Here is a 10,314-nt window from a genome sequence, read left to right as displayed (position 1 = left end):
GCCCGCGAGATGATGGTGAGCATGACTTGGAACCCACAACAGAAGAGGCAGAGATCTTCAATCAACTCTAGCATTATGGAAATTCAAGGATGCTAATGATGATTTAATTAATGAAGATTTGGATTTAGAACTTACACTTGGGTATGTGATAATAATAGCCGAATTGGACAGAAGTTTACTAAATTAAATAAAGCATTATCACAATTATGTAGTGTTAATTCTTATATTTTTATTTGTCTTAAAATATTTATTTTTCTTACTTAAATTTGAACTTTATATTAATGAAGCAATTGAAGTTCAGAAAGGAATCAAAGTTGGGAAAGAGCTGTAACCATAACAGACTTTTACGTTCTGATAGCAGTGTAATTTTTATTTTTCTTTAGCTTCATTTTAAATATTGCTTTGATATTTATTTACATTCATTTTCTAGAATTTATTTTCATTAATATGCCTAGCTAAATTTTCAACTAAGGTTAAGGATGAAACCTCATTAAAGATTAGTGATATTATTTATGAGATTGATTTTTTCTCCAATTATTGATGCGTTCAACAATTTATTGTTATTGCTTCATATCAATTGAGAGGGATAAAATTCTTGATAAAAATTCAATCATATTTTTCTCATGATCTAGAATAGTATTAATCAGTTGAGAGCCTGGTTCATAATTTTGTTAAAAAATTACCACTCTTGGTTTTCTCCTTGAGTTTGATAAAAGTCCTCTTTGGTAAGAGCCCTTAATCACTTCTAAAGTGATATTTGGTTGAGCTATTATGGTGTTGATGATCTAGAACAGTAAAGGGATGAAAAAGATAAATATTTGAAGAAGGCTGATTGGTATTCCTAATGTACTTCCAACGATGAAGATAGGCTGATTTTCCTTTAAAGAAGCATGATTATGTCATATTACTTGACGCGCGTCATGAGGCATGAGTGCTCAGTGTATGTTTTAAAATATTGCATGCATATTTATCAATCAAAATCATATATGAAGTGGCAAATACCAAATCAAGTCTTCAATAGGAAGACGTGGAGGAGTAACCATCGCTGCCTTAGTCAGGGCGAGTGGCTACTCACCGTTGGCACAGACTTCTTCGTCGGGCTCAGGCGTCCTTGCCGAGGGTCTTCTGGCTCCACGGTGACCGATTTACTTCGGGATCCGGTTACCCAGCTTGCACCTTGGCTTCGCAGCTTTGCCGCAGCTTCGGTTCCCTTTTGGAGAATAGATCCTTGGCATCCAGAGCTGTCGCAGCTTTAGTCGGAGAGCAAATCCGCGACATCCAATTTGCCGCAATTTAGACTCCTCGCCGGAGAGCAGACTCATAGGGAGAGCAGTTACTTGCTCGTAATGCAGGGCATCTAATCCTCTGCTAGGGTTTGGGTCAAGAGGTGCGGCTTGCTACCGATGGCCATGATAGGTGGCCATACGGTGGCCTCTGGGAGTGGGGGTGGGGTTGGCAGGGAACCTTAGAAGAATGGTTTGGTCTTGATGGGTGGGGCTGCTGAGGAAGGGGATTGTCCGGAAATGAGCTACGGAGGGGGTGGGCGTTCTTTTGCCCAAGTCCTGTAAAGACCTATTCTGACGGCGAAGTTTAAGCTTCCTTTGAGAAATCCATAGATGATTAATGGAGATTTGGGGTTTTTTTTCTCGGAAGTGGAAATGGCAAGGGCAATTGAGGAGTTAAAATTTGCTCTGGTCCTAAAGTTATGCTCGAAGAGGCCGTCTATAGACGCTTTGAGGCTTCAGATTATCAAAACTTGGGGCTTCTGTGAAGTCCCGATGGTTAGCTTCATGGATGAGTTCCATGTGCTGCTCCATTTAGCAAATGAAAAAGACTACCTACACGCTTGGGCGAGAGAGGGAAGATTTGTGGCGGGGTGCCAATTCTGATTATTCAACTGGTCGGTAGATTTTGATGTAAACAAAGAACCTTCCATTGCCCCTCAGTGGATTTATCTCCCAGCACTGCCTCTGCCTCTGCACCTGTACAGAATGGATTGTTTACAAATCTTGGCTTCTCGGTTTGGAAGGTTCCTAGGCATGGACAATGCGACGTTGTATAGCACAAGGACTACAGGGGCAAGAATGTGTGTAGAAGTGGACCTACAAGAAGAACCAGTGGTTGGGTTTCATCTGGTAACAGGCAAAACGTAGTATGACATCGCGCGGTCTATGAGAAAAAAGGTTTTTATTGCAAGAAATGCTTCAGATGGGGGCATACCAATGTAGTATGTAGAGCTGGAGATACAAACCTTAATAACAGAAAGGAAGGGAAGAAAGTGATCGAAAGGGAGGAAGAGAAAAAGGTTTGGAAGGAAGTGGGTAGGAAGAAGGGAAAGCTCGTAATGGCTGGGGAGAGCAGCGAACTGCATGAGTCAGAGTAGAAGGAGGACAATGTGCAACAGGGTGGGGAGAACGGAGAGGGACCCGAAACCCATCAGCAAGAAACGGGCTTGGCGCAGGACACTAATAAGACAATGAGAATTGAGGAGGAGGGAGAGGATAACTCAATGGAAACATATATGAAACTAGTTGAACAAGTGGAAGAAGGGGAGTTTCGGAAGGGGGGTAGTAGCTCTGTTCCAGAAGTGAATTTCTGCGTCATGGAGGAGTACGATTGTGATAAGGAAGAGGGGGACGTGGTTTGCAGAAACAGTTTTGCGGTTTTGTCAGAAGATGAAGTTGAAATTGTAAAGGAAACACAAAAAGACTACTGCTCGAACCCAGGTACAATTCCACAAACTGATCTGGGATTCCAAAATTCAGATGATGCGCTTGTGAGAAAGTCTAGAAGGGCTATAGCCCAACCAAAAAAACTGAATTTATGATTGAGAAAATAATGGTGTGGAATATAAGGGGGTTGGGCACATCGAAATGAAGAATACAAAAGTTGGTGAGAAAATATGAGATCTTTGTGCTGGTAGTATCGGAACCATTCCAAGAATTATCCAAACTACACAAGTGGGCGCTTAGTTTATAGTTCCCTAATTTCTGTTCCAATGTAGAAGCAGGTGGAAAATTTTGGGTATGTTAGAAGGATGAGATAATAATGGAAGTTATGGACTTGACTATGCAGTTGATTATGACTGTGTTTACAAACTCTGGGGGACCTTTGTTGGCTACTTTTGTATATTCGAAGTGCTTGCAAGCAGAACGCAAGGAGCTTTGAGACCATTTAAAAGGAATTTTGACCACTATAGGGGCTTGGGTGGTCATGGGGGACTTTAATATCATTAGATCCGACGAGGAAAGAGTTGGGGGTAGGGCCAGACCTCCATTAGCAATTGAAGATTTTAATGATTGTATCAACAACTGTGGTTTAATGGATTTACCATTGGTAGATAGACAACTATCATGGTGCAATGGGCAACAAGGTCTGGCTAGAAGTTGGGCAAAGCTAGACAGAATTGTAATTAACTCTGACTTTGGTCTTACGCATGGTCAAGCTACTGCAAGGTTGCTAAGTAGAAGAATGTCGGATCACTCACCAATTTTATTAAATCTTGCATCGGAGGGTGGGAGGTATGGGCCGGCGCCTTTCTGATTTCAGAACATGTGGATTTCACATGATGGCTTCTTAGAAATGGTGAATAAATCATGGAATGAACCGATAAGGTGGGATTCGGGGCTATGCAGACTGGTTGGGAAACTAAAAAGGCTCAAGCAGAAATTGAGGCAGTGGAATAGAGAGGTCTTTGGCCGGGTAGATAGAGTGATCAAGGAGTTGGAAGAGAGACTGGAACAATATGAGGAGGCGCTGCTGGCATCATACTCGGAGGATATTGAGGAGGAGTTTCTTATCACCAAGGCTGAACTGGAAATTTGGTATAAAAGGGAAGACACGAGATTGGCACAACAAGCAAAACAAACCTGGCAAGAAGAGGGGGATCAGAATACAAAATTTTTTCAAAGATGATAAATAAGTATATGGCACATTCATCACTATTAGATGATAAAGAAGCATGCAATAAATGATCATTTAATGGTGATAAATGTGTTACATCTTACTTAATGGGATAAAAGTGGGATGCTAGTATAGTGTATAGAATTTTTCATATATATATGTAGGGTAATGCTATACACCACACTCTCATATTATTTTGATCATACTAAGTAATATGTGGACATTCATCACCATTAGATAATAAAGAAGCATGCAATAAATTATCATTTAATAATGATAAATGTGTCACATCATATTTAGTAGAATGAAAGTTGAATGATAGTATGATATATAGAATTTTTCATGTGTGTGTATAAAAACATCTTGATCCAACTAAATGAGGGATCCTAACCAAGTTTTGGACAAATTAAGATCCACTCGATCTAATTGGCCCTTCAAAGTAATTAAGCTCACCTAAATTGGTTTAGAAAACCGTGAAGGAATTATTGGAAGTATTTAATGGACTAATTAATTAAAGCTGAAAGCTTAATTATTACCTTGTTTTTAGGACAAAGAATCATGATTAGACAACCAACGCTTTTAATTAATTTAGATTGGTTCAAAGAATAAATATGATGAATGTAAGAACATATAAATCAAACACATTTTATGCTAATTTAGACCATAATCCGTAATTAAGGAAAATCCAACATGTTGTATAATTAGTTAGATCCTAGAATCAGCGGCTGACCTACGTTATGACCCAGAAATTTAAAAAAAATTTAAAATATACCTTATATTTTATTTATAATTCTATAAATATAGCAAATGCCCCCAACCCCCTCCCCGCGCAAAAAAAAAAAATATATATATATATATATATATATAATCCTCATATATATGTTCTTTAAAATTTTCTAAAATTTCAATATATCTGTAAATGTCTTTCTCTAATTTTTTTTTTCTTGTAGTCTCGAAATTTTGCATGAAACTTGATAAACTAATTTACATACTAGAATGAAAGATGACCTTCTAAAAGATCACTTAATAATTTCTATGAAGAAAATAATTCTAAATATTTCATTATAAAAGTAATAATATATTAATATTATTCTATAAAACATTATGGTTAGAAATTTGAAACATATATTAAGTTGTGTTTTTTAGAATTGTATTTCTATGTATATATAGCAAATTATTGAGATCTACTTTTATGTATAGTTATATTTTTATAATTTTTTAGTTTTTTTTATTTTATGTAAACGTGTCACACAACAAAAAAGTTGGCCCCCCTCGTAAAAGTTCCTGGTTCAGCCACATCCTAGAATGTCATGACCCCCAAAACATGTAGGCCTTCCACATTATAACCACCACATGCAATGTATATATCAATATACATTGTGGTCAACATAATATTATAAAAGCTTTCTTATTTACAAGTTAGTGTTAAAAACATGACATAAACCTTCTATACTGCTTACGTGATAAACTTTGATTTGCAAAAGATTTGATTTTTAAGCTTCTATTTCAAACCATATCATGTCAAATCAATAGTGACGTATTATTCACACTAACTTATAAATAGAATTCTTCATATTACAGTCTGATAAAATATGATCCGATTCTCCAGATGAATAACTTGGGTTAGAAACCCTCCAACTCCTTTACATTAAAAAAAAAAAAAAAATCTTCCTATTATAATCAACAGAATGCCAATTTCTTAGATTTTGACAGCAAATGCATTGACATTACTATATGATTATATGATAAAGTAACATTTAACAAAGTAATATGAGATAAGCTGATTTAATTATTAACCATCATCATCTGCAAAGCCCAGAAAATAATTAAAAGTAGTTCAGCTTTGGTTAGATAGGTTATAGGTTATAGGTATAGTTCGAATACTGTGCAACTCCAAACTCCAGTAGTAGTACCTTTGAGATGTGCAGACAGAAAGAAAGAGGAGGGCCGGAAAGGGAGGGGATTCCAAATTCCAAGTTGACAGTGACATGGCAATTAAGATAGAATAGATGAGTGAGAAATGATTTTGCAATCAATTGCTTTATGATTAATGAATGATAGAAGAGATGATCAGAAGAAACGCTAGAAGCTTTTTTTTTTTTTTACAACATGAATTCCGACATCTTTTTTTTGACAAGAAAAAGGGAAAGGGCTAGTTGGGCTATGAAGATAATGTTATGTCTTTGCTTTAAGGTGAGATTGGTGGTTTTGCTTTGCCTTTATTTGGAATTTTATGTTTTTGATTCACTTTTTGTTACTTTTTTCCATCACAAGCCCGAGGCAAAGAGCCACCGCCCATTGGAGGGTCACCTTCAAGAAGAAAAAAAAGAGAGATAGAATGGGGGGAATTAAATGTGAACTGGTTGTGACTGAGCTTTCACATCACATAGATTATCGAGACTCACACAGACCAACCATTTTTACACATCACTTTTATTTTATATATATATATATAGGCTCTTGCATGGGGTATGAGTTTTTTTTTTATTAAATGTTTTTTATAATTAGATGTAAATCATACTATAAATATATTGCAAGTAATTCAATGTATCCGAAAATTATTTATTTGTAGTCAATTATTTTCTGTAAAAATAATTATTTTTTACTAAAATTATAAGTCTGTTGTCGTCACAAATAGTCATTCTCATCTCAAATAATCTATTATAAATGTTTATTTTTCTTGTAGCATGTGAATCTCCACATTAAATACAGTAATTAGGATTTGTTTTTCTTTTTTACCAATTTCATAAAGATTTACTTCATTTTGAGTAATGAATGGCTATGTGCATATTGATGATGTTACTCAAAATAGATGAGAAAGAACCAATTAGTCTTATACATATAAGAAGAATAATGCAAAGATGAGTGATAATATATATAACCTGATTAATGCATGGGCTCAAACCCCACAAGATTTAAATCATCGGTGAATGAATTACAGTACTGTTTTTGTTTCTTTTTGGGGATAAGTAGAATAGATATGGATCAAGAAAGAGATCAGTAGTTAATTGGGTGAATAATTGGTAAAAGAAAAAGAAAAAACTGAGTCCAGGAGACAAATGGGATCTGGTAATGCAATCATCCTAACTTTAAGCATGACAATATTGCTTAAAAGAGTCAAAAAGTGGCTAGTGTGTGTGGAAAAAAGTGGCTTTTGTAGGCTATTTCTAGCTAAAATTATATATTTATCTAAATCTCAAAGCAATATTAATGAACCACTAGCTATAGTAACTTCTTTTTTTTTTTTTTTTTTTAAATCCTAGCTGTAGTAACTTGATTCTCTATCAAACAATACCAATAATATATATCGTGTTCACATCACAAAGATGTTAGAAAAAATTTATAGAGAAAACTATGGATCAGTCTCAGAAGTAATGCTTTGGCCCAGTAATCTTGTGGGTTGGACTGGACTGGCTCTAACCCAACTTTAGGCAGACATTAATGTCTTTCCTGACAAAATAGAGGCTAAACTCTTGCGCCCATCTGCTCCATTTTGGCTCAGCTTTGAAACTTAAAAGGTCCTTTTTTGGATATTGAAATTACTTGTGTTTTTTATTAATAAATTAAAATAGTAGAGTGAGTTTTCTATGTAGAATTTATCTAAAATTAGTTTAGATGTATTTAAAAGTTAAGGTGAGTTAGATGTATTTATAGAAAGTTGAAAAATATTGCGGGTCTTGCGTGTAAAGATGTGTTGAGTTGAAAAAAATTGTGAGTCTCCCGTGTAAAGAGATTTTGAGTTGAGATGAGTTTAGTAATATGAGAATTTGTGATCTGATCTCAATTTAGTCCAAGTTTGGAACTTGGAATTTCCCACATATTAAAATATTCAACTTTTTTCATCTAATAATTATTACTTATTTATTATAAATTTTTCAAACTTCCAAACAAAACACAAAAACAATTCAAAATTTTCAAATTCTAAAATAAAAATTATATTTTAACAATATTCTGACTTTATAATCTTTTTATTAACTTTTTATTTCTATTTTTTCAAAATTTCATAAAACATCTCAACTTAAATAATTTTATTATTATTGATCACAAACTATTTCACTACTATTTACAAATTTATCATCTCATCTCAAGATCACATATCTAAAACTTAAATTAGATATGTACTATATATATATATACCATCATTTGGATGGTGCCAATAACTTCTCTCCAACTAATCTCAAGGGATGGTGTAGTAATAGTAAGACGAGCCGTATAATTAAATTAGATGTCTTGAATTGGAAACTGATCTGCATTCTGCACATGATTCTTGGAGCCGTCAAAATTTTTGGCAATCAATGCAAATTCTAGCTAGCAATTACGCATGCAGGATCATCTTAATACAACTGGTTTCATAATATTAAAGAAAGAAACTTTATATATAGAAGCTCATGTTTACTCCAGCTGGCCGCGCGGGATACAAGAAAGAGCACTGCTATTCCTACAGAAGTTTTCGGTGGAAAACTTCTACCGAAAGGCAAAATTTTTTTTTTTTTTTTTTTTTGCTTTTTTTTCAATCATTTTTTTAAACACTTTAAATATTTTTAAAAAATATAAAAAAATCATAAATTCATTTAAAAACATTCCTTAATCACTAAGTAAAAATAAAAAAATAAAAAAAAATAAAATTGCCTTTCGGTAGAAGTTTTCGGTGGAAAACTTCTGTAGAAATAGTATTTTCCTACAAGAAAAGAGTTCTGCTACCACTGCAAAAAAATAAGGCCTTTTACAGTGATTTTTTTGTCTGGTAGAAATAAAATCGTCACAAAATTTAATCTGAAAATAAAATCGTAAAAAGTCTTTATTTGTGACGATTTTTTATATCATCGCTCTTTTTATATCAAGTTGAAAAATTGTCTTTTGCATCAATTTTTTCACTTTTTACGCAAATACTAATTCGTCTTTTGCATTGACTTTTCAATTTTTTGCAGCAAAAAATTTGCTACAATATTATAAAACTTTTTGCAACGATTCGTTAATCTCTGCAATTGTAAAAGCGGTCATTTGCAGCGATTTTATAAATTTAAAAATATCAAAAATGACTATTTCTAACAATTTTCAAATCGTTGCAAAAAAAAAAAAAAAAAAATCATTGCAAATACTACTTATTTGTGGTGATTTTAAATTTGGCTGCTAAATTCAGAATGACGTTGGAAAATGTTGATGGAATTCACTGCAAATACTATTTATTTGCGGCAATTCTCGGCAATGAGAATGACTATTTTTCTTGCAGTATACGTACAGTTAATTTTACGTATTTTTTTTATATTTTATTGATGTGATTGACCAAAAAATATTATTTTATATTAAAAAAAAAGTAACGTGGCCAATTATATATACCGACCTATGGATAAGGCCGGTGCCATCCAAAAGACTAATTATTAATACACGTTTCTTCACTAATGACTTTGAACACATAGAAACCATGCATGCATTATCCAATAATAATTTATATATGAAATGGTGATGCAGGTGACATGTATAAGAAAAGTATAAATGAGTTTAAACTACGTACAAGCTATGCTTTACAATAATAAAAAAAATACACTAAAAAAACCCAATCCACGGCCGAGAGCTTATTAGACTCATTGAAGAGTGTAGACCTTAAGGCCTCGTTTGAATTTAGAAAGTATTTAATTTCATATCATTTTATTATTATAATTTTTTTAAAATTATATATAAAATATAATAAACAATTCTTTTAAAATAATAATAATATTAAAAATTAATATTCAAATAATATATATTTTTTAATTTTTATTGGATTCTAGCTCTAACATATAATATTTTAGGGCTTTTCATGCTCTAACATAGAAAGAAGCACAAGCCTCACATCGGATTCTAGCTCTTTGAAAGGCCATGTCCCGATCTAGTCCACCAGCCAAGTTGGGTGAATTAATCGATCCAACTTCAAAGTCAGAGAAAGCTTTTTCTTAACAAGTCATGGTTCGCCTGGGGCTTTCTATCTGTGTAAGTCAGTCAAACGAAGCCATTAAAAGTATTCGGTCCAATAATTCTAAGTTTAGAATAGTGATTGGGCCTTAATTTTATTTAATAGGTCCTATTGCATATGCCCATGAGCTATAATATTTTTAGGTTGATTAGGAGTTTTTAATTAGATTCGATAATTATGTTAAATCTCATTAATTTTTTATTTATTAGATGAGTTAAACTCATTTTAAAATTTAAAAATCGGCTATTAAAAATTTATTTCAATTTAAAATTATCACTAATTGAGATTTCTTACACAATTTCAATCACTCTCAATCCTACATTAAATAAATTACTAGATCGAGTATGTTTTTAATTTCAAACACCCTAGGATTACAATTCTGGAATCTTCTTCACCCTAAATTACCTAAACCCAACCCATACCATTACTCGCATAGTATAAAATCCTATAAATAAAATCTT

The 10,314-nt window shown here is 33.4% G+C and overlaps 1 protein-coding gene across 1 annotated transcript; it reads left to right on the top strand.

Annotated features, from left to right (window-relative positions):
• The first annotated feature begins 3,213 nt into the window (after window positions 1-3,213).
• On the top strand, window positions 3,214-3,915 carry LOC108980212. The gene is made up of 2 exons (XM_018951069.1): window positions 3,214-3,521; window positions 3,636-3,915. The coding sequence occupies exons 1-2, from the start codon at window positions 3,214-3,216 to the stop codon at window positions 3,913-3,915; spliced, it is 588 nt and encodes a 195-aa protein (XP_018806614.1).
• The last annotated feature ends 6,399 nt before the right edge of the window (window positions 3,916-10,314 follow it).

The sequence above is a fragment of the Juglans regia genome, chromosome 6 (genome assembly GCF_001411555.2).
Source record: "Juglans regia cultivar Chandler chromosome 6, Walnut 2.0, whole genome shotgun sequence".
Taxonomy (NCBI): domain Eukaryota; kingdom Viridiplantae; phylum Streptophyta; class Magnoliopsida; order Fagales; family Juglandaceae; genus Juglans; species Juglans regia.
Note: the sequence above shows the minus strand (reverse complement) of the source record. Positions and strands in the feature narration are given on the sequence as shown.

Coding starts and splice junctions, on each gene's coding strand:
- LOC108980212 (XM_018951069.1), top strand. CDS start 3,214: ATGGGGGACTTTAATATCATTAGATCCGACGAGGAAAGAGTTGGGGGT. Junction 3,522..3,635: donor CTTGCATCGGAGGGTGGGAG/GTATGGGCCGGC, acceptor GGGGCTATGCAG/ACTGGTTGGGAAACTAAAAA.